This window comes from Bombina bombina, chromosome 4, assembly GCF_027579735.1.
Source record: "Bombina bombina isolate aBomBom1 chromosome 4, aBomBom1.pri, whole genome shotgun sequence".
NCBI classification, from domain to species: domain Eukaryota; kingdom Metazoa; phylum Chordata; class Amphibia; order Anura; family Bombinatoridae; genus Bombina; species Bombina bombina.
Genome location: NC_069502.1, coordinates 844,410,779 through 844,437,007, shown reverse-complemented (window position 1 = coordinate 844,437,007; position 26,229 = coordinate 844,410,779). Strand labels below are relative to the sequence as shown.

The 26,229-nt window shown below is 38.7% G+C and overlaps 1 protein-coding gene across 1 annotated transcript in view; it reads right to left on the bottom strand.

The window, feature by feature from the left end:
* The window catches only part of LOC128657969 (uncharacterized), a 296,601-nt gene extending 270,908 nt beyond the window's left edge, over positions 1 to 25,693 (bottom strand). The window contains exon 1 of the mRNA XM_053712409.1: positions 25,563 to 25,693. Within this exon, the coding sequence (XP_053568384.1) occupies positions 25,563 to 25,614 (52 nt within the window). The 5' untranslated portion in view covers positions 25,615 to 25,693. The remainder of the gene's footprint in view (positions 1 to 25,562) is intronic.
* Between the last annotated feature and the right edge of the window lie 536 nt (positions 25,694 to 26,229).

The window sequence follows — 26,229 nt, the reverse complement described above, 5'->3', positions numbered from 1 at the left end:
GCCAATTGCAAGTTGTTATTCTCTTTGACTCTCCTCTGGAGAGTGGCAACATGGGCGCAATCAAAACAACTCTCAAATGACCTGAAAATAAAGATTGCTCAACATTATGATTACCTGTATCCCTCAGACTAAACATACATGCACACTAACCTGTAATCTGCATAACTAAGGACACAATACACGTGCACACACAGCTTGTCTAAATGACTCAGACCCAGTACTACTGCAGGCTGTAGTGCTATAATTATACCTGTGTATCAGCGACACACAGCTTGTCTAAGTGACTCATACCCAGTAAGACTGCAGCTGTAGTGCTATAACTAATCCTGTGTATTAGCACACGACAGCTTGTCTATGTGACCCAGACAGAGGACTACTGCAGCTGTAGTGCTATAATTATACCTGTGTAACAGTACATACAGCTTGTCTATGTGATTCAGACCCAGTACTACTGCAGCTGTAGTGCTATAATTATACCGTGCGTATCAGCACACACAGCTTTGTCTATGTGACTCACACCCAGTACTACTGCAGCTGTAGTGCTATAATTATACCTGTGTATCAGCACACACAGCTTGTTTATGTGACTCACACCCAGTACTACTGCAGCTGTAGGTGCTATAATTATACCTGTGTATCAGCACACACAGCTTGTCTATGTGACTCACACTCAGCTACTACTGCAGCTGTAGTGCTATAATTATACCTGTGTACTAGCACACACAGCTTGTCTATGTGACACAGGACCCAGTACTACTGCAGCTGTAGTTCTATAATTATACCTGTGTATAAGCATACACAGCTTGTCTATGTGAGATCAGACCCAGTACTACTGAAGCTGTAGTGCTATAAATTATACCTGTGTATCAGCACACACCGCTTGTCTATGTGACTCACACCCAGTACTACTGCAGCTGTAGTGCTATAATTATACCTGTGGTGTCAATCACACGCAGCTATGTCTATGTGAGATCAGACCCAGTAATAGCTGCAGCTGTTAGTGCCTATAAATTATACCTGTGTTATCAGCACACACACGCATTGTCTATGTGACATACTCACACCATTACTTACTGCAGCTGTAGTGCCTATAATTAACCTGTGGGTATCATCACACGCAGCTTGTCTATGTGAGATCAGACCCAGTACTACTTGCTGCCTGTAGTGCTATAATTATACCGTGGTATCAGTACACCACAGCTAGTCTATGTGAACCACAGACCCAGTACTACTGCAGCAGTAGTGTCTATAATCATACTGTGTACCAGCACACACAGCTTGTCTATGTGACACAGACCCAGTATTACACAGTATAATTATAGCACTACAGCTGCAGTAGTACTGGGTCTGATCTCACATAGACAAGCTGTGTGTGCTGATACACAGTATAACTATAGCACTACAGCTGCAGTATCAGCACACACAGCTTGTCTATGTGACTCAGACCCAGTACTACTGCAGCTGTAGCGCTATAATTATACCTGTGTATCAGCACACACAGCTTGTCTATGTGACTCACACCCAGTACTACTGCAGCTGTAGTGTGAGTCACATAGACAAGCTGTGTGTGCTGATACACAGGTATAATTATAGCACTACAGCTGCAGTAGTACTGGGTGTGAGTCACATAGACAAGCTGTGTGTGCTGATACACAGGTATAATTATAGCGCTACAGCTGCAGTAGTACTGGGTCTATGTCACATAGACAAGCTGTGTGTGCTGATACACAGGTATAATTATAGCGCTACAGCTGCAGTAGTACTGGGTCTATGTCACATAGACAAGCTGTGTGTGCTGATACTGCAGCTGTAGTGCTATAGTTATACTGTGTATCAGCACACACAGCTTGTCTATGTGAGATCAGACCCAGTACTACTGCAGCTGTAGTGCTATAATTATACCTGTGTATCAGCACACACAGCTTGTCTCTGTGACTCAGACCCAGTACTACTGCAGCTGTAGTTCTATAATTATACCTGTGTATCAGCACACACAGCTTGTCTATGTGACTCAGACCCAGTACTACTGCAACTGTAGTGCTATAATTATACCTGTGTATCAGCACATACAGCTTGTCTATGTGACTCAGACCCAGTACTAATGCAGCTGTAGTGCTATAATTATACCTGTGTATCAGCACACACAGCTTGTCTATGTGAGATCAGACCCAGTACTACTGCAGCTGTAGTGCTATAATTATACCTGTGTATCAGCACACACAGCTTGTCTATGTGACTCAGACCCAGTACTACTGCAGCTGTAGTGCTATAATTATACCTGTGTATCAGCACACACATCTTGTCTAGTGTACTGAGACCCAGTACTAGCTGCAGCTGTAGTGCTATAATTATACCTTGTATCAGCACACACAGCTTGGTCTATGTGACTGAGACCCAGTACTACTGCAGCTGTAGTGCTATAGTTTCCAATTATCCTACCTTTAGTGACGAATAATCTTTAAAAAAAAAAAAAAAACAGATGAATATTTTGCTTAATCTTTCCTTTACTACTGAATGCAGCAATTCAAAGTATACAGAAATAAATAAATACAAAGAAAAACAATGAAGTCAGTGTGGTAACAGCATACAAATAACTGACCAATCAGAACAAGAGGATATTGAGTACAAACTGACCAATACACAGGTAAGAATCCTCTTCTTAGTTGTTGCTCATGAAGAAGAACATAAACGAGGCAAAATTTCAACAGTCCAAAAGAAAAGAAACAGTACATCAAAATCCAACAGAAGGTACAGAAGAAACTTGAATAAACTTGACAAGGAAGAAGGTCTTCGAACAATTGGAGAAGAAACTGGCAGGCCTTTATCCCATCTGTAAGATCGTGAAGTAGGAGATTCTATAGAAGGTAAAAATCCTCTTTGGTCTTAGAAGGCCCTCATTGATTGGGAATTAGGAAAAATACATAATAATAATACCAAATAAAATAACTGATAAAATAGGGTTGGAAAATATTCATCTCTGTGTCGTTAATAAAATCTAGATATCCGTTGCTAAAAAGGTAGGGATAATCAAAATTGTATTACAAGAACAGAGACTCATATTTTGCTAGTTTAACCCTTTAAAGACCAAGGACGTGCCATGTACGTCCTGCAAAAACTGTCAGTTAGTGACAATGACATACCTGGCACGTCCTTGTCTAATTCAGTTGCTGGAAGTGATTGCGATGGCTTCCAGCAGCTCTCAGGGTATGGAGGCATCCTGCAATACCCTTTTCAACCATCTGATGCAGAGAGCCACTCTGTGGCCCTCTCTGCACCGGGTATCGATGTGCCGATCATTGGTGGGTGGGGAGCTTAGCAGGGAGCTGGTTGGGCGGCCCATCGCTACCCGGTTCCTGTGTTTGCAATGTGCACCGGCCGGGTGCGTGTGTGGGGGGGGGCATGCGCATTGTGTGCTTGCGCAGCAACCACTGCTACCAATGTTGTGAAGTGTGAGAGGCAGGGAGGAAAATATATATAAAATAAATATAAAAGAGGATCTGGGAGAGGAGGGGGATATTGAGGGGGGGCAGCTACACTACAGAAAGATTGATCTTTTAAAAAAAAAAAAAAAAAACACATACTTTTTGGGAGGGCAAACTGGGGTAACTAGGCAGACAGCTGCCAGGTACCCAAGATGGGCGGCAAATTAGGTAGCGGGGGGTGCATCACAGCTGAATATATATATATATATAGATATAATATATAGTAATATTTTTATTTTTTTTTAATTTTTAAAAAAATAAACACCACCTTTTAATTTAGTACCAGGCAGACTTTCTGCCAGTACATAAGATAGAGGGGACAATTGTGGGGTGGGGAGGGAAGAGAGCTGTTTGGGAGGGATCAGGGCGGTGAGATGTCAGGTGGGATGCTGATCTCTACACTAAAGCTAAAATTAACCCTACAAGGCTACCTATTAACCCCTTCACTGCTGGGCAGAATACACTTGTGGTGCGCAGCAGCATTTAGCGTCCTTCTAATTACCAAAAAGCAACGCCAAAGCCATATAAGTCTGCTATTTCTGAACACACACCTGTCAAGGGATATTCAGGGATTCCTGATAGATATCAGTGTTCCAATGTAACTATCGCTAATTTTGACAAAAAATGGGTTTTGGTAATAGCAAAGTGCTACTTGTATTTATTGCCCTATTAAGGTTTCAATTTTTTTTTGTAAGGGAGCAGATTTTAAAAATGCTTTAAGAAGCTGTGGAACCTCTAACTGAATGAGCTGAAAAAAGATAAATCAATACCAGCTTCTTTCATCACCCATTTAACCCACCTAGCAATAGTGGTAGAAGTAACAGGAGAGTGAGGAGGAACAAAATAAATAAAAAGTTGTTAGAAGACATTTTTCTAAAAGATAAAGTTCTGGATTCATATTCTTTAAGACCGTTAACAATACATAAAGAAGGATCAGCAGGAAAATAAGGGGAGAATATAGAAGAAGAAAGTTTTAGTTCTGCAAAGATAAGAAAAACAACACCTTCAGGAGAGAATTGTTTAGCATTAAAGTCTAAAGCTTTGACATCAGAAACTCTACAAAATTAAATTAAACATAATAGAGTAGCAAATTTAGCGGACAGTTGTTTAAGAGACAAAAGATGATGACTGGAAATAATATTAATAAAAGGAATGATGAGCTGAAATAGCAGAACAAGAAACATTAATGATCTATAAGCAAGATCAAAATCAAATAATTAGATAGAAAATTGAAAATATGGTTCACATTAACTGAAATGGCATCCAAATTTGTTGGCTACATCAGCTAGACCATCTGGACCATGCAGTAAGGTAGCATTTACGAGTTCCTGGAGCCCATGCCTCTTGCATGAGGGAGGAGAGCACTTTCAGAAAGTCATTCGCATGACCAGGGAATTCCTTGAGATTGTCCAAGCTACAACCTGTTGAGCGATTGTTGAAGAACAAGATTGTGAAAAATTGCTGTCGGAGTCCAAAAGAAGACTGGGAAAAAGAGGGAGAAGAATGGAAAGTTGGAAGGACTCCAGAAGATATGGGTACCAGGGTTGGGGCCGGGCACATGTGAAGTTGATTATTGTCAAGGAAGGAGTATCCCGTCGATCAAGAGTTCTCGCAATCATTGGTAAAGGGAGAAATCATAGCCTGCTAGAGAGGCCAATGATGGGAGAAAAGAGTCTATAGCTTTCGGCTTCTGGGTGATGGCGCCAACTGAAGTACGGACAAATTCAAGCGAGAAGCTAATAAATCTAGAGAGAAAGGGATCCCTCAAAGTTTGAAGAGAAAGACTTCCCTGTTCAATTTCCATTAACTTGAGTCCTTCAAAATGATGCGAGTTACCAGGTCTGCAGAAATATTTGAAAGACCCGGAATATATTCTACTTTCACAGATATATTCCTGTCTAGGTAACGGTGAATAAAATTTTTGGTAGTATTTGAGAGATTTCTGGATTTGGTGCCTCCGAAATAATTTAAATATTGTACTGCTGAGATGTTGTCCATGCAAAGAAAAATGGACACTGGAGAAGAACCCATCACAAAAAACTCTTTACTGCAAAATAACCAGCCAAAAGTTCTAAACAATTGATGTGAAAAAGTTTTTCTGACAGAGACCATTTTCCTCCGGTAATCGATGAACCCCATCCTGACCGACTTGCATCAGATTCTATTATAAGATCTAGAATTTTCCCAAAAATTGCTCTCCCATTTAAAGCTTCCATGTGAGAAAGCCACCATTCGAGTTCCTCTTTGGCTTCCAAAGATAATGGAATGAGAGGAGCATAAGAAAAACCCTTTATGAAGATAAGAAATCTTCAGATGTTGAAGTTCTCGATAATTAAGGGCGGCAGGAAATATAGCCTGAATAGAGGATGAGAGTAACCCTACTATTCTGGCTATAGTTCTCAAAGAGACAAATTGTTTGGAAAGAGTTCGCAAAATCTTTCTTTATTTTCTGACGTTGATTGGAGTAGCCGTGTTAGTCCAGAGATTTAGATATCAAAATAACAAGAGTATTGCATTAAGGCAATGATACTTTTTTATTGGACTAACTATACATTTATAAATTGACAAGCTTTCGGAAGAGTTCCTTCCTTTATCAAGTCTAAAGCAATACTGGTATATTGTCAGTATTGCTTTAGACTTGATAAAGGAAGGAACTCTTCCGAAAGCTTGTCAACTTATAAATGTATAGTTAGTCCAATAAAAAAAAAGAGAAATAGAAGTTGTTGTATCTATAGGAAAACAAGGTTCTTTACTGCAAAGAGGACAGCGTTTTCCTTTTTTATTATAAAACCAAGGCTTTGAAGAGATAAAAGGTAATGTTCAGGTATTTCTGAAGAGAAACAAAATTCTGATTAATAATCAAAATATCGTCTAGATATATGATTTTAAGGAAAGTCAAGTCCAAAAAAAAAAACTTTCGATTTTCAAATAGGGCATGTCATTTTAAACAACTTTCCAATTTACTTTTATCAACAATTTTGCTTTGTTCTCTTGGTATTTTAGTGAAAGCAAACCTAGGAAGGCTCATATGATAATTTCTAAGCCCTTGAAGGCCGCCTCTATTTTATTTACTTTTCACAGCAGGGGAGAGCAAGCTCATGTAGGCCTATAGATAACATTCTAATCACGCCCGTGGCTAGAGGCAGACACTACAACTAATTGGCTAAAATGTCAATAGATAATAACTAAAAGTCATGTGATTAGGGGCAGTCAGAAGATGCTTAGATACAAGTTAGTCACAGAAGTAAAAAGTGTATTAATATAACAGTGTTGGTTTTGTAAAACTGGAAAAGGCAGTACAATTCCAAAGTTGGTTTTCCCAACAAAAAATTTGACATTTCCAATGTTGAGGGTCGATTGGAATTGTGAGATAAGCGTCTGACAGATCCAATCTGGCTAACCAATCTTTGTCTAATAGGCATTCTCAAAGAAGGTAAATGTCTTCCCTTTTGAAATGATAACAAACAAAATAATTTTGAGTTCTTAAATTGATAACAGGACGGCATTGATCGTTTTTCCTTTTTACAAGAAAAAGGTTGCTTGGATAAAAATCTTTTGAATCTGGAAAAAGGTAAATTTGCTTTTTTGAGAGAAAGATTTTGAATCTCTTTCTGAATCAGATTTTTTTTCCGCAAAACATAATGATAGGATTTGGTCTTACAATTTGAGAAGGGATATAAATTAATTCTATTAATACTCCTTTCACTGCTTGAAAAATCCAAAAGGTCTGCAGTTTAAGATACCAATTTTCTATAAAAAAAAAAGAGCAAGTCTGCCACCAACTATATGCTGAAAAGAAAGGGGAGATAGAGGAAAAAGGATTTACCTGCAGGATCTTGCTCTGCTACATGGTCCTCTTTGGCCCCTAAGTCTTGTTTGGAAGGGAAGAAACTAGTTGAGGGATCTTGAGTAATTAAACTGAGAGCCCCATTTGGAGTAATTTGATTGTGGATTTTAGTAATATCGAGGCCTTTATGTATAGGTGCATCGGCCAGGAAAGCGGCCTCTACCTTTCCCGGCCCGGTCAGAGAAATTAGGGGAATAAAATATCTTTTTTGCAGAAGATTTTACTTTGAGAGTGGTAAACGGGTTAATAAAGTCTTTTAAAAAGGCATCCCCAAATAAATGATAATCAGAACCCTCTCTATTATCATAGAAGTATTGGTATTACCAACAAAACATAAAATACTAAATAGGTTAGGGAGAAATACTATTAATTGATCCAGAGGACTCAGAAACTGTCCAGTGGATATAGAATACCCTCTATAAGGAAAATGTGTGCGAACCCTTAAAAATTCATATTTCAAAACTTAAAAATAAGAGAGAAAAAGTAGACACACAATAAGTAACTACTTGCAAGACAGGGATTTCAGCACACTAATATTATTCTTAAAGATAAAAGACAAGCGTCATAGCAAATATAATCATGATGACCAAAGTGCCCAGTTTCTCAAATGCATACATCAAGAGGATAAAATTACAAATTCATATAGACCAATGAATGAACCGTGATGACATAATTGGGATACCACAATATGCGAGTGGCCAGTTTTACCTGTAAACATAGAAGGTGAATTTAAACAACACAACACCTCCACTAGAGGATGGCTTTGCAAATGTAGCGAAAAACGGGCTACCATAGTGATCCTTGAGGATCTATGCTTGTTTTGGAAAAAATTAGTACCAGTAACCAGTATTCATCATTACGTACATGTATATAGAGACATAAGTAAATATTAATATGCGGTAGTAGAAATAAACCACAAAATTCATGAAGGCAACACCTCCAGAGTGTAACTTTGCTTCTCTGGCGAAAATCTGGTTCCCATGGTGATCTGTGAGGATCTATGCTCATAAACTTATGACTGTACACAAACTTTATACATGCATGTATGAAAGTGTAGAAAGATGTACCCTGATAAGGGGTGTGTACAACACCGAATTCAGAGGGCACCACTATAACCAATAGTATCCAGGTCTTGAATAGTAAATATATATATATATATATATATATATATATATATATATATATATATATATATATAGTATATAATATATAAATATATATATATTAGGATCTATGTACACCCCCAACAAAATCAGGTCCTCTATACACACATGTAGGTAATGGTGAATACTGGTTACTGGTACTATTTTTTTCCAAAACAAGCATAGATCCTCAAGGATCACTATGGTGGCCCATTTTTCGCTACATTTGCAAAGCCATCCTCTAGTGGAGGCGTTGCGTTGTTTATAGGGTTTAAATTCACCTTCTATATTTACAGGTAAAAACTGACCACAGTCGCATATTGTGGTATCCCAATGATGTCATCACGGTTCATTCATTGGTCTATATGAATTTGTAATTTTATCCTCTTGATGTATGTTTTGGGAAACTGGGCACTGTAGTCATGATTATATTTGTTATGACGCTTGTCTTATCTTTAAGAATAAAATTAGTGTGCTGAAATCCCTGTCTTGCAAGTAGTTATTTATTGGGTGTCTACTTTTTCTCTTTTATTTTTAAAGGGACAGTCAAGTCCAAAAAAAAACCAAAAAAAAAAAACCCTTTCACGTTTCAAATAGGGCATGTAATTTTAAACAACTTTCCAATTTACTTTTATCACCAATTTTGCTTTGTTCTCTTGGTATTCTTAGTTGAAAGCTAAACCTAGGCGGTTCATATGCTAATTTCTAAGCCCTTGAAGGCCGCCTCTAATCTAAATGCATTTTGATAGTTTTTCACCACTAGAGGGCATTAGTTCACGTGTTCATATAGATAACATAGAGCTCATGCACATGAAATTACCATGGAGACAGCTCTGATTGGCTAAAAATGCAAGTCTGTCAAAAGAACTGAAATAAGGGGGCAGTCTGCTGAGGCTTAGATACAAGGTAATTACAGAGGTAAAAAGTGTATAATTATAACTGTGTTGGTTATGCAAAACTGGGGAATTGGTAATAAAGGGATTATCCATCTTTTAAAACAACAAAAATTCAGGTGTTGACTGTACCTTTAAGTTTTGAAATACAAACATTAAATACGTTTGACCAATTCCCTTACTGTGAAAGGGTCAAGGGAATCTTCGTCTAATATAGCTTAGTCAGTCATCTCAAAAAGTTTGGTAATAGGGCCCATGGTGTCCAGGAGTTTGTTCTGACATTTGCTCCAAGCTTTGTCCAAAACCTTTTTTAATTTTATAGCCAGGGACTCCATAAATTTTAATACTTTAGGATCATTTTTGAGGTGGCCGCACCATTTTTTGCAAGAAGGGGGCTTTGGGCATTCAGCCCTCATTTTGTTTCTATATTTTCTTTTAAGTGGTTTCCTAATTTGATAATCTATAAATTCTCTAAATGTTTGGATTTTTTTGATGATTTTTAGAGTTTTGGAGTTTAGGGGATTCATCTGGACGACATGTCAGAAAAATTATCATCATCAGAGCAACTTTCCATATCATAGGAATCAGAGGATGATTAATCATTTTGTTTTGATTTAATTTTTTGTTTATGATCTCCCAAATGTGACCCTTTGGGAGCAAGGATTCTTTTGGCACTCACTTTACTTCCCTTGCCACTGGAAGGTTTGAATCAGAAAGAAGCTGACAAGACTTTTGTACTAATTTCTTGCTGGTTTTGACAGCAATAGATGGTCTCTCTTTAATATTGGTTTGGGCTTGGTAGGTTTATTAGATGTAATGACAGTTGATATCTGCGACATCCATTTATTCATATTGTTATCAGTCATAAGTTGCACAGATTGAACAGTGAGGAATATTAGACTCTGAAGTCTGAGACATATTAAAATTAATTCTAAAATACATTTGAATAAAAGAAATATATAAAAATATATAATTGTTGTTACGGTTGCCTCCAGGCTGGCTGAAAGTTGGACCGTAGAAAAGGGATGCTCCTAGCGCTCACCAAAGGATCATCAGCACCGTAGACACCATAACTACTGCGTAGCCACCATAAGTGATGCAGACTCTACGAACCACCGCTGCTGGGCTGGTATCTCGCCGTCTGCTCTGCGCCCTGGACCTACGACCAGGCTCCAGTAGGTGAACCTCTTCCTTCTGTAGAGCGAAGCAGGATCAGGAACAAGAGCTCTTACAAGAGCTCAGTAGCTAAGGGAGTATGAAGAGCATAGCAAATCCCTGTAGTGATTATAGCTGTCCCCTACAAACATGAGTCAAGGCTGCAAGTTAGAGGGTCAGAAGAGGTCTGATGTGCTTGAACACACAGCCTGCTTTTTATTGAGGTTACATGCACACAGGACACTCTCAGGGGAGGCATAAAATCCCCAATCACACATTTGATACATTTAGATAGAGAGACAACGCCATAGTAGAATTACATTACTTCAGCAGATAAGTTACACACAAGAAAACAATGCAGTCCATCTTATCACTAGCAGTCTGATTAGACAATGGGAATGTTTATCACTAAACTTAATTAGAGCTGATCCCAGCAAACTTGTATTTAGAATAGCTTCTTGAAGCTGAACAAAATTAACTCTTAATGGCACACAATGAAAACTAATGCTTTTGTAACAGTGCTCCCTTTCTGTGGAACACTCTGCCTGTGTGGTACTTGGTTCAGTAAGCCCTATTTACTGAACCAAGTGGGAGAAAGCCAGAGACAAGTTATTTTACAGGTCTGGGGACATAGTCTTAAAGGGGCATTGTTCACCAAAGTCACAATATGTCCCCAGACGGTTCTTAAAGGGCCATACACACCCAATAAAAGTTAATACATTTTCAGGGGCCATAGTCATGAGGAAGGAGGCTGGCAAATAGGCTTCTCCACAATCCAGGGAAGCAGGGCAATCTTCCATTTAAAGGGCCAGTTAAAAATAGCAGTTTGTAACAACTGTATAAACAAAATAATTAATAAAAGAGGAGTACCAACTAATTGAAAATATATATATATATATATATATTTTAAAGTATGCAATGAGTAAAAATGGGCCACCAGAGGGAGCTCCAAGCTAAAGAATGATAAAAATATAATTAGAAATACAAGAGAAACAATTTTATACAATTTGGAGAGAAAAAAATTCTGGAGATGACAAAAATGACTACCGGATGATGTGAGGTAATCTGGAGGCGGGAAGGAAAAATGGAAAAACCCGCCTACAAGGTGGCGACAATTAGACATGTGCAACAGAAGCGCACAAGATGGCGGCCAAAGTTGCAATCGGATCGCAACACAGAAATTAGAGAAAGAGAAAAAAGCAAGATACGAGGTAAAAGAATAATAATTAAATTAAAACAAATAAGACAAATAAGACAAATAAAAGAAAAAATAAATAGAATAAAATAGATTATAAAAATATACAGCAATTGAATGCTGAGCAGCAAAAGAGGAATCTTACATGTGTATTGGTCAGTTTATCATATCCTTGGTTCTGATTGGTCAGTTATTTTATGCTGTTACAAGAAACGACACTGACTTCATTGTTTTGCTTTGTATTTATTTATTTCTGTATACTTTGAAATTGCTGCATTGAGTAGTAAAGGTACGATTAAGCAAAAATATGAGTCTCTGGTCTTGTAATAAAATGATACCCGTGTATCAGCATACACAGCTTGTCTATGTGAGATCAGACCCAATACTACTGCAGCTGTAGTACTATAATTATACCTGTGTATCAGCACACACAGCTTGTCTATGTGAGATCAGACCCAGTACTACTGCAGCTGTAGTGCTATAATTATACCTTTGTATCAGCACACACAGCTTGTCTATGTGAGATCAGACCCAGTGCTACTGGCAGCTGTAGTGCTATAAATTATACCTTGTGTATCAGCACACACAGCTTGTCTATATGACTCACACCCAGTACTACTGCAGCTGTAGTGCTATAATTATACCTGTGTATCAGCACACACAGCTTGTCTATGTGACACAGACCCAGTACTACTGCAGCTGTAGCACTATAATTATACCTGTGTATCAGCACACATAGCTTGTCTATATGACTCACACCCAGTACTACTGCAGCTGTAGTGCTATAATTATACCTGTATATCAGCACACACAGCTTTTCTATGTAACACAGACCCAGTGCTACTGCAGCTGTATTGCTATAATTATACCTGTGTATAAGCACACACAGCTTGTCTATATGAGATCAGACCCAGTACTACTGCAGCTGTAGTGCTATAATTATACCTGTGTATCAGCACACACAGCCTGTCTATGTGACACAGACCCAGTACTACTGCAGCTGTAGTGCTATAATTATACCTGTGTATCAGCACACACAGCTTGTCTATGTAACTCACACCCAGTACTACTGCAGCTGTAGTGCTATAATTATACTGTGTATCAGCACACATAGCTTGTCTATGTGACACACACACAGTACTACTGCAGCTGTAGTGTTATAATTATACTGTGTATCAGCACACACAGCTTGTCTATGCGAGATCAGACCCAGTACTACTGCAGCTGTAGTGCTATAATTATACCCATGTATCAGCATACACAGCTTGTCTATATGAGCTCAGACCTAGTACTAATGCAGCTGTAGTGCTAAAATTATACCTGTGTATCAGCACACACAGCTTGTCTATGTGACTCAGACCCAGTACTACTGAAGCTGTAGTGCTATAATTATACCTGTGTATCAGCACATACAGCTTGTCTATGTGACTCACACAGTATAATTATAGCACTACAGCTGCAGTAGTACTGAGTGTATTAGCACACCCAGCTTGTCTATGTGACACAGACCCAGTACTTCTGCAGCTGTAGTGCTATAATTATACCCGTGTATCAGCACACACAGCTTGTCTATGTGACTCAGACCCAGTACTAATGCAGCTGTAGTGCTATAATTATACCTGTGTATCAGCACACACAGCTTGTCTATGTGACTCAGACCCAGTACTACTGCAGCTGTAGTGCTATAATTATACTGTGTATCAGCACACACACAGCTTGTCTATGTGACTCAGACCCAGTACTACTGCAGCTGTAGTGCTATAATTATACCTGTGTATCAGCACACAACTTGTCTATGTGACTCAGACCCAGTACTACTGCAGCTGTAGTGCTATAATTATACCTGTGTATCAGCACACAACTTGTCTATGTGACTCAGACCCAGTACTACTGCAGTTGTAGTGCTATAATTATACCTGTGTATCAGCACATACAGCTTGTATATGTGACACAGATCCAGTACTACTGCAGCTGTAGTGCTATAATTATACCTGTGTATCAGCACACACAGCTTGCCTATGTGACTCACACCCAGTACTACTGCAGCTGTAGTGCTATAATTATACCTGTGTATCAGCACACACAGCTTGTCTATGTGACCTCATATCCAGTACTACTGCAGCTGTAGTGCATATAATTATACCTGTGTATCAGCACACACAGCTTGTATATGTGACACAGACCCAGTACTACTGCAGCTGTAGTGCTATAATTATACCTGTGTATCAGCACACACAGCTTGTATATGTGACACAGACCCAGTACTACTGCAGCTGTAGTGCTATAATTATACCTGTGTATCAGCACACACAGCTTGTCTATGTGACACAGACCCAGTACTACTGCAGCTGTAGTGCTATAATTATACCTGTGTATCAGCACATACAGCTTGTCTATGTGACTCACACAGTATAATTATAGCACTACAGCTGCAGTAGTACTGAGTGTATTAGCACACCCAGCTTGTCTATGTGACACAGACCCAGTACTTCTGCAGCTGTAGTGCTATAATTATACCTGTGTATCAGCACACACAGCTTGTCTATGTGACACAGACCCAGTACTACTGCAGCTGTAGTGCTATAATTATACCTGTGTATAAGCACACACAGCTTGTCTATTTGACTCAGACCCAGCAGCTGTAGTGCTATAATTATACCTGCTGTGTAACCTTCTGAGAAACTATAACTGCTATATACACTAGACAAAATGTCACATCATCTTCCCTTTACTTAAAAGGACAGTAAAGTCCAAAAAAAAAAAAAAACTCTCGATTCAGATAGAGTATGTAATTTGTTTTTTTGTTTTTTTTAAATTCTTTTTTATTATTAGTTTTCAATATATTACATTTAAAACAATTTTTTCCAGCATACAGTTCATAATACAAACATAAACATTGTTAAATCCACAGTCATTAATGTTATTGGTTCCAACAAAATTTACAATTTCTAGGTAGGATCCTAATAAAATAAAATTGAGAGAAGAAAAAAAAAAACAAAAAAAAAATTATTACTTTAGAGAACCCAAGGACACCTTCCATTCCAGTGCTTAATTGTCTTGTTACTAACTCCAAAAATTAAACTATTAATTATACAACATGAACTGTACTTATATATCCATTTCTTCACTAAACTACCTCCTAATTTTTATCCACCCTATCTTCTGCTAAGCCAAGGGCTATCCACTTCATGAAAAAGAAATCAAAACAAGACACAACCACAAAAAAAAAAAAAAAAAAAAAAAAAAAAGGGCTTGGGAAGAGGGAAAGGAATGGGAAGGGGGGGGGAGTAGAATCCGCCTCTCTTCCCTGCATCAGTTACCATATCCCCAAAAGCACTAACTCTGAATTCTGGAAGGGGAAAATTATCTGATCAATTTCTAAGTTCGGGAGAGATTTAATAAATGCAGCCCATTTACTAAAGAATATCCTGATATCAGATTCCCTGTCAATGTTAGTATCTCGCTGTTCTAAGATACATTGTTTCTTAAGAAAAATTTTAATCTCTGTTAGCGTTGGTAGATCTCTTAATTTCCATTTTTTAAAAATCAGATATCTAGCCGCCAAAATGACTGATATAATTAGTTTTTCATTAAGCTGATTTTCCTTCCTGATTTTTTAGACAGAATATAACCTGAGTCAGTGAAAGCTCCAGAGGGGAGATCTTGAGTGATACCTTCATCCAAAATTCTATTTTATACCAAAATTGCCTAATCAATGGGCAGTCCCATATCATATGTATCAGATCTGCGGCCATCGAAGAACATTTGGGGCATTTATTGAAATTTATGTTCCGAAGTTTGTACCCTTTTTCAGGGGTAAAATAGTATTTATGTATCAGTTTAAGATGCGCCTCCCTCCAGGTCGCTGAAAGCGTGGCCTGGGATACCTTGTGGATAGAAGTTTGTATGAATTTGCTTTCAATATTATCTTGTAGCAGCATTGAGTTCCAATCGTGAGTCATTTTTTCAAGGAGATACTTCCCTTTGCTAGCTCCCAGCAGGTGGTAGCATGGAGTGATGGACATCAGTCCTTTTTTTACTAGAGTAAGCCAGGCCTCTAAACCACCTAAATCCCAGCACCACTTAACTGTCTCCATTAAATCTGCTATGTAATGCCTTGTCTGCAGGTACGCAAAAAACTGATTGTTAGAAAGATTATGCCCATTTTTGAGTTCCTCAAATGTTTTTATACACTTTTTCTCTTGGTCCACGAAATAAATCACCCTATCCAGTCCTACCAAACTCCAATCTTTAATAGCCCGTGAATCCAGACCTGCCTGAAATTTAGGATTGCCCATTAACGGCAAATATTGCGAGACCCGGCAGTTTATTTCTAAAAGATTTCCTATCTTCCACCAGGCCTTCAGTGGATTGAGGAACATTTTTAGTGCTCTGATGCTGTTTGGCCATCCTTTTGGCTCACAGTGTATCAAAGCCCTTGGTAAATATGGGTCACAGATTCTTTCTTCGAGTTCATTATTCACCACGTAGTCCTTAGAAAAAATCCAGTCAGCTGCCGTTCTTGCTAAAAAAGCAAAGTTATATAACCTTACATCCGGCAGAGCAAAGCCTCCATGAATTTTAGAAGAGGTTAATTTATTCAAAGAAATCCTAGGTCTTTTGCTCTGCCAAATAAATCTTCTGAGCATGCTATTTATTGCCCGAACATCCCTTTCTGAAAGCAATATTGCTGTATTCTGTAAGACGTACAGCAATTTAGGGAAAAGAACCATTTTAAATAGTGCTATTCGACCAGTGATAGAGAGTGGCAGATTTTCCCAACTTCTAAGCTTTTCTCTGAAATTTAATAAAACTGGGGGAATGTTAAGATTATACAGGTCTTTATGGTTACTTGGAATATTGATGCCAAGATATTTGAATGAGTTTTTGACCAGGCGGAAGGGAATATTACTAAGAGAGTTATTATTTCTCCTGAGCCATTGTAATTCTGATTTTATAGCATTGACCTTATAGCCCGAGAATGAGCCAAATTGAGTGATAATTTGTATCAGTTTGGGTATATTAGTCTTGGTGTTTGATAAGTAAATAAGTATGTTGTCTGCATAGAGGGCTAGTTTTTAATTTCGTAATTACCTATTTTAATACCTTCCAGTTGTGTCTGATCATGGTTGCTAATGGTTCAATGCAGAGATTAAAAAGGAGGGGGGGAAAGGGGACAGCCCTGACGGGTTCCCTACCCAGCTGTGATTTGCAAGGAAGCTATATAGTTTACAATTAATTTCGTATGGGGTTGATCATATAAGTTTTTAATGAAGCTGAGAAAGCAGACCACTGAAGCCAAACTTCTCTAATGAAGAGAAGAGGGTGATCATGTTGAACTGAATCAAATGCCTTCTCCGCATCAACTGAAATCACAGCTAGGTCAGGGCGGCCGGCCTCTCTCCTCCTCCCCCCCCCCCCCCCGATACCCCCGCATTGAAAAAGAATTCTGTCACCACCAAGGACCTCTCTAATTTTTGCTGAGGAGTTTCGAGCATTTAAAGAATCCAGCTTGATCTTAGTGAATGATATTAATAAGAATTTTTTGCAGCCTCTGAGCAAGAATAGAGGTGAGGATCTTATAGTCAGAGTTTAATACGGCAATCGCCTGGTATGACTCTTTCTGAGATGGATCCTTCCAGGTTTTAAGGATTAAAGTTGTAAAGACGCAGAAAAGGATTTTGCCACTGTCCTCCGTCTAAGTACATATGATTGTATAATTGCAGAGGTGTGGGTGAGATCTCAGGGACAGAATTTTATAAAATTCATTAGGTAGCCCATCTGGTCCAGGGGATTTGTTCAGGGCTAAATCAGAAATGACTTTTCTTAATTTCTACTTCTGAAATTGGGGGCGTTAAGAATCTCATTTGATTCCTCAGATATCTTGGGAAAGAGATTTACTCCAAAAGTCCCTCAGCCTTGGCTAGGTCTGAGTTTCTGGGGGCATAAATGTTTTGATAATATTTTACCATTTCCTTCCATATTTCCTCATGATTGAGAACATGTTTCCTCCCCCTGACATTAACTTCTCAATCAGCGAAGTTTTTTTTTTCATTTTAACCAGCTTAAGCTAACATTTTCCCCGATTTATTTCCAAATCTGTATAGTTTTGACTGCAATTTTAAATCTTTCTGGGTTTCTCGGAATAACGTAAAAACATCTTTATTGCTTTTAGCTCTGGCGTCTTTAGCCCAGTTAGCCGAATTCTGATCGAGGAGGAGTCGATTATATGCATTTGTTACTGCATTTGTGAGTTCTTTTTCCCTCTGTTGTAATTTTTTATTTAACATAACAGTATAGGCGATAATTTCGCCTCTTAGCACCGCCTTAGCCGCCTCCCAAAATGTAATGGGGCGATCCCTGTATTCTGAATTGTATTCGTCGTAGTCATTAAACTTAATTCTAAGCCAATTCTTGAATTTCAAATCTGATGCTAAAAAAGAGGGGAAAAAAAAACCTGCTAGATTTAGACTTAGAATGTTTAACCTGGAAATCTAAAGTGATTGGCCCATGATCAGACAAGGAAATAGGAAATATTTTTGCTTTTACCTCAGATGTACAAAGTCTTTCGTCTATCAAAAAAAAAATCAATTCTTGATAGCGTTTTATGGGCTTTAGAGAGGCACGTAAAGTCTCTACCATCCGGATTTTGCATTCTCCAAATATCTCTGATACCTAGGTTCTGCATGATTCTAGTAAGTAATTTAGTTTCCAGGTTATCCTTTTTGCTTTTTCTGCTTTGTGTTTGTCTCAGTCTATCAAGAGGGGCACTGTGGGGCCATATTGAAGTCTCCTCCCAGAATTAAAAAACCTTCCAATATCGAGAAGATTTTAGTTGTAACTGATTCCAAAATTCTGGGTCAAGAGTGTTAGTGCATACACATTACAAAGTGTAAAAGATACGATTACCATATTTAATTTTAAAATGACCGATCTCCCCCTCTGGATCTGTCCCAGCATAAATATTTCTGCATTAATTTTTTTTTCCTATTAAAATGACCACTCCTCTCTTACTCCTGTGTCCCGGTGAGGCAATCACCTCCTGAACCCATGATGTTTTAAGCTTGAAGCTTCCTCCAGGTTAAGATGTGTTTCCTGGAGGAAGGCTATGTCTGTATTCATTCTTATTAACTGGGTAAGAATCGATTTCCTTTTTATGGGGGTAGAGATGCCCCCAATGTTCCAGGAACAACTTTAAAATTAGCCATATAGTTTAACTAGTGGGGGGGGGGGGGGGGTGGGGGGGGAAGAGGGATAAAAAGGAAAGGGAGAAAAAAAAAAAAAAGGGGAGAAACAAAACAATATAAATATGTAGTAAACAAAATTTGACAAAAAGTCCATTAATCAAGCTCATTGTTACTCAGAAAGTTAATTGACTCAGAAGTTTTTCTGCTCCTGTGCATTTTCAAAAAGATAAGCCTTTCCCTTAACAAAGACCTTCAGTTTCGGAGGGGTTAGATAATCAAGGCCTGGTAGCTTGTTGAATGAATTTAGAGCATACTGGGCCAGGTTCTTTCTTTTAAATGCTGTCTCTGCTGAAAAGTCCTGAAATATGAGAATTCTATATTTCTTTAAACGTGATGGGTTGGTTCTTACGGAAGTATTGGAGAAGGGTTACCTTATCGTTAAAGTTGAGCAACTTAGCAATTACTGGTCTGGGCCTGCTATTTCCTTTATTGTCTGATTGTGGTTTCCCTATTCTATGTGCTCTTTCGACCACAATTTGAGGGTTGCTGGGGGGGGGATTTTTAGGAGCTGAACCAAGGTGTCTGAAATGAATAGGCTTAGGGCTTTCGGTTGTTTTCCCCTCTGGTACCCCAATAATACGAATATTATTTCTTCTAGCACGGGTTTTCAAGATCCTCTATCTTAATCTGCATTTTAGTTAAGGTATCAACCGTGGGTTTCTAAGTTTGTGCTATGAGTGGTGGTAAGATCCTCAAGGTCAGATACCCTCTGCTCTACTTCATTGATTCTGTTAGTGAAATGTCTCATTTCTTGGGATAGTAGAGTAATGTCATGTTTAATCTCCAACCTGAGGGCATCAAATTTGGGTTTAAGGCCTCTGCAATATTTGTTACTAATGCTTGCATATTGGTCGCTTCATTAGTAGCTAATATATTAGAAGAAGGTTGGGGCTGTGGATCAATAGTGAGTCTACGATAGTTTTGTTCTTTTCTCTCTTTGCTTAGCTGCCATGGCTGGCGATGGAGTCCGGGAGTGACTGGTGGAGGAATTTATCCGAAAAAAACCGTGGTAGTTAAGGTGAAAAATGAGTGAATGAGGGATCGTGGGAGAACAAACTTATCAATTAAAATTATCCATGTGCCAGTGGAGGGGGGAAAAAAAAAAAAAAAAAAAAAAGGGAGAAAAGAGGGAAGGGGATCGCGTGACGTGAAGGGGCAACCGTGAAGACCAAGGGAATATAGTGCCTAAAAGGAAGAGAGTTACTCGTGACTAGGGTAGTGAAGAGTGTAGGATCCTATAGGAAGGGAGTCACATAACCAGCCGCAGGACAACTGAGCAATATAAGGGTTCTGAAAGGAGAGGATTGGAGAAAGAACCCCCTTCTCTTCCTTCCTTTCTCACCCTCCTACAACAGTTATCTATACACGAAAATAGAGAAAAAAAGAAATATTCAGGCCATCCAGAAAAATTTTATACCCACCCACCCCCCCCCCCCAGTGAGAAAGAGGATAGAATTTTCTTCCCCTGCCTTTCTTCGTTCCCGCCTTCACTTTATTCAAAAGCATTCAGCTCTGCTAAATATGTATATGCTCTATACCAGGACTCAAAATCAAGAAAAATTTTTTGTTCCAGAGTCAGTATAATAGATTGCTGTGTTAGAAGAAAAAAAAGAAAAACAGGCAGATAAATTGCAAGAGGGGATGGAAGAGATGAGATTAAAGTTCGCAATATTATAAATGTTATATATGTCAAATCTATGAAAAACCTGGTTGACAACCGTTACCTATCTCAAATATGACCTTACATCTCACTGAAAACCAGCTCTATTAAAAACAATGAAAAAAAAAAAAAAAATTTAACAGCAAGGCTATTTTAGTATATTTCAATAGTGAACTTTTCTTCCAAGCCATAATAGTGAGTACTCCCATACTCCAATCAATGACTTATTCCCTTCCCCCCCCTTTTCTTTCCCCCCCCCTTTTCCTCCTCTGCTCAGGTTAAGGGGGTCCTGCCCAAGAGTTTTCACTCAGGTAACCAACTGAGTGCTCTAAGCATACCAAGTGCACTTTACAGAAGCTGACAGAGGTAGACAATTAAATTTAGTGAATGCATTGTAACACTAATCATTACAGAATAATTATAACAGTAGGGGGCTGTAGAGGAAAAAAAAGAAAAAGAAAAAAAAAAAAAAAAAAAGGAGTTAGCTAGAGCAGCACTCTGCCCTGCAGTAAGTCCTCAGGTCAAAAAGTCTCCTTTTGCCTATATTATATATGTAGGCATATTTTTCGTTATTCCAGACAAGAATTTTACTTTTTTATTCATTTCCCCCCCATCTCCTTCACAAAGAACAGGAATTATAAGTCCTAAGCAGACTAAATGTACTCCTATTAGCAGGGTGATACTTAGATCATTAATGCTCTTTAGAAACAAAGTCTTTATTTCATAGAGATCTTAGCTCTAATTTGTCAATGCGAGATTACTTGTGGTTATTAAGAGCCTGTTTTGTATCAGAATTATTATGTGCAGTTCAATAAGCCTTATAATGTAATTTGATGTGCCTTTCACAGCTTACGTGATTATGCTGTGTGAAACCATCCCTTTTGGCTCCGTGAGAAGAGTGCTTTAACTTTTGTGACTTACCCCTCTCGAGCCGCCCGCTTGTGATATCAAGAAGTTTGCAGAAAGAGTTGCCGCTTAACTACCTCCTGACCCACAGAAAAGCAAGCCGAATCTCCTGTCGACGGAATCGAGGTGTTTCTTGGCTTTTCTTTCAGCCGTGGCTTATACTCACCTCCCCTCACGCAGCAACGGTGGGAGGGGAGGGAGAGAGATCCAGATATGCGACGGCAGAAAGGGGGAAGCAGGATTCAGGAGAAAGTCCCCGGTCTCCTATCGAGCGCAAGCCCAAGCCTTCCACGCAGCACCGGTGGGGGAGGGGGGGGGACACCCGCTACAGGTCAAACGTAATCCCAAAGGAAGCCACAAGTGTCCTTTCCCTGGAGATGCGCTGTGTTGCTTGTAGGAAGGGCAAGGCAACAGTTGCGGCGGCAATAGAGAGGGGCAGTTGTGGAAACAGGAAGCCAACAAAGTGAGACCTCCGATGCGAAAAATAGCAAGAGCAAAAGGTAGACTTTAAGTTTTCCAAGCAGAGTCTTTCTTGTCTCCTACTCCTCAGCTTCTTTAGAATAGAAGAAATAGCTATTGTAAATGACAAAGAGAAAAGACTGTTTGTATCAGTCGGTTCAGTTGTCAGACCGGTTAGAAAAAAAGCCGGTCCTATTTGGGTGGTTTGTTTGTTGCCATCTCAGTGGGGTGACTTTCCACTGACACAGGTTCCAGAGATGGTGTCTCGTACTATCCGTGAAGCAGCCTCAAAATTAGGGCAAGGCGCGAAACTCCACCGCCAAGAGCTAAGGGACTGGAGAGCAGAGCTTCAGCTACACCTGCTTGCTCCTCTCCTCACCGAATCACTCAGAGATATGTAATTTTAAACAACTTTCCAATTTACTGTTATCACCAATTTTGCTTTGTTATCTTTGTATTCTTAGTTGAAAGCTAAACCTAGAGGTTCATATGCTAATTTCTTAGACCCTTGAAAGCCACCTCTGCATTTGACAGTTTTTCACCACTAGAGGGCGTTAGTATAGATAACATTGAGCTAGATGCACGTGAATTTAACTGACGATGGGAGCACTGATTGGCTAAAACGCAAGTGTTAAACTAACTGAAATAAGGGGGCAGTCTGCAGAGACTTAGATACTAGGTAATCACAGGGGTAAACGACCGTGTATAATTTTATAACTGTGTTGGTTATGCAAAACTGGGGAATGGGTAATTAATGGACACTGAACCCAATTTTTTTATTTATAATTCAGAAAGAGCATGCAATTTAAGCAACTTTCTAATTTACTCCTATTATCAATTTTTCTTTGTTCTATTGCTATCATTATTTGAAAAAGAAGGCATCTAAGCTATTTTTTGGTTTCAGTACTCTGGACAGCACTTTTTTATTGGTGGATGAATTTATCCACCAATCAGCAAGGACAACCCAGGTTGTTCACCAAAAATGGGCAGGCATCTAAACTTACATTCTTGCATTTCAAATAAAGATACCAAGAGAATGAAGAAAATTTGATAATAGGAGTAAATTAGAAAGTTGCTTAAAATGTCATGCTCTATCTGAATCATGAAAGAAAAATTTGGGGTACAGTGTCCCTTTAAGGGATTATCCATCTTTTAAAACACAAATTCTGGTGTTGACTGTCCCTTTAATATGAGCTAATCACCTGTGACTGTATTTATAGTAACTTTATCCTCCTCAGTCTTCACCTGATCACACACAGACGATTCTCCTCTGTGCGCAACCGCTGAGCCATCTGTAGGCGTCATATACATATGGCCTTTACACTAAGAATACATGTGTGTGTGTGTGTGTGTGTGTAAGTAGTTTGTACCCTACATCCCTCAGACACAACAATATGTACACACTAACCGTGTAACTACATGCACCTTACACATGCTCACTTGCCGTAACCTGTGTACTTCACACAGACTATACATGGTGCACTTTACCTGTAACTCCCATGCACCTTACACATACTCACTTGCCTGTAACCTGTGTACTTCATACAAATAATATACATGTGCACTTACCTGTAACTCCCATGCATCAGAAACCACACATGCACAATTACATGTAACATACGTACACACTCATATACAGCAGGTGTAAATCAGACACAACATATATGCACTAATCACCTGTAGCCGTATTTATAGGACTTCATCCTTGCTCAGTCTTAACCTTATCACACATGTACGGTTCTTCTCGGAGCTCAACTGCTGAGCTATCTGAAACGTGTCACATCCGTTAGAATCTACTCAAGTGTGATTATTTGTTACATTAAAAAAAAAAAAAAACACAACAACAACGTACATCAAGTTACTATTTACAAAATTAAGCAACAACTTACTGATCACACAAAGCACTTCTGTAGATTTATATAAACAACAACAATTCTCAGCTGACCCCTGTTGTATGTCACTTGCTGGTAGTCAGCGTCCCATTATGCACAGCTGTGTTAGCTTCTGCTAGTCTGTCATTTTTAATTACAATTTTACCTTCATATATCAGGGCCCTCACAAGTTTAAATTATAGCAGCCAAATATATAGATAAAAGCCAGAAATGTTTCATTTGTTATTGTGTGTATAAGATAAAAAAAAATATTAAAAAATTATTTATGGTCCTGAGCTTTGCAAATCTCTGTACGAGAACAGAGCAGGGCATTATCCCAGGGCACATTTTGTATGTCGTGTCTAGCACTGTGGCACCTGGTTACTTGAGCCATGCATTAGCTAGCATACACATCATATCATTTTATGTTACCAATCTCCTCAATGTGTTTAATGTCTTTAAAAGGAGGACCCTAAACACCTATTGCATTTGTGTAAAGTTGTGCTTTGTCCACGGTCCCCAGAGAGGCAAAAAAGCAAATTGCTGCAAATCAGGAAGTCAGTTTAGGTGATTTGCATGTTACAGATTTCGCTTTTTGGCCTCTATAGGGAGCGTAGAACAAAGCACAATCTTTACACCAACACAAGCAATTTATAATGTAGGGTTGCCACCTCGGCCATGTTTTCCTGGACACTTGAGTTACACATGCTGCAGGGTATGCAGGGAGGAACATGAATAGTGCTGTCCAGGGTCACTATGTGTGTGCTATCCAGCAGCACAATGCTGTTTCCTTTCTACACACCCTGCAACATGTGTAACTCATAAGTGTCCAGGAAAACATGGCCGAGGTGGCAACTCTAGTATAATGTCCCTTTAAATTACATGAAAAGGGGGCAACATAAATAATGACAGTATATTGTAAAGCTTCTGTACTGTTCATATTTCTTTGGCCATCCTTTATAAAATATCATGTTTATTCCGTATCTGTATACAAGACATTATTTACTGTGATTTTACTTTTTATCATGATCAGATACTTTATGAGCATTTTCAGGCTAACCTGTGTCACTGCAGCATCAGATAAGTGTGATTTATTATAAACAGCGAGGTCATGTGTTTGCACATCTAAGTACAAAGGACTGATATTGAGATGTGCACATGGTGCTGGGCTGTGCACGTGGTGATGAGTTCATTATTAACAAGACTAAAAAAAGCAGCTTAGTATAAGATGCTGCTCAGTAGTAGAGTCTGTAAAGTGACAGCACACTACTGATCGTTATGTTCCTTTAAAGGGACACTGAACCCAAATTTTTTTCTTTTGTGATTCAGATAGAGCATGAAATTTTAAGCAACTGTCTAATTTACTCCTATTATCAAATTTTCTTCATTCTCTTGGTATCTTTATTTGAAATGCAAGAATGTAAGTTTAGATGCCGGCCCCATTTTTGGTGAACAAAAAGTGCTGTCCAGAGCCCTGAACCAAAAAAAACTTAGATGCCTTCTTTTTCAAATAAAGATAGCAAGAGAACAAAAAAAATGATAATAGGAGTAAATAAGAAGGTTGCTTTAAATTGCATGCTCTATCTGAATCACGAAAGAAAAAATTGGGGTTCAGTGTCCCTTTAAGACAATCAGATCACTGAGGTTCCTGGTTCGTTAATGTAAATAATATCTAATTCTGACATGCACGTGACGTCCTGCTTACCTCTGTGTGCATCAGGATGGTCTGAGGTTTGATTTTCGGTCTTGTCAGACATTGTCTTCTTCAGCACAAACTGAATTTGTCAGATATTCTTATAATGTTTCTCCTTTACGGACAAACGCAATGATCTGTATTGTACATGATCTTCACAGTAACAGGAGCCTAAACACAGAGAGGGAAGGAAGTCTCATGGACAGTTTCATTGTCATAGGGGAAATTATGGGTGAGAAACACCCATATCTGAGATTTTTCTGTGTTACCCACACAAGTTATACTGTGTTGTTTTTTTTACAGCAAACCAAAACACTTTTAAAAATAATTTTAGTTACAGAAATACCCAAATATTATCAAAAGTCATCCTATAATACATTTTCCATAACATACATATTATATTATAGGGATGTTCCATTTGTCTCACACACCAGTGCGGTTCCCAGTACTTTATATAGAGATATATAACTATTTAAGAGAGGTTTCCTCTACATCTCACACACACAGCCTTCTCTCCAGTACCTTGTAAAAATATATATTATAGAAATGTTCCCTCTGCTCACACAAACACAGCCCTTACCTAGAACCTAATACTCAGACATATAACACTAGAGTTACAATCAGTCACATGCAAATATACAACACCCCCAGCACTGTATACATAGACATATAACACAAT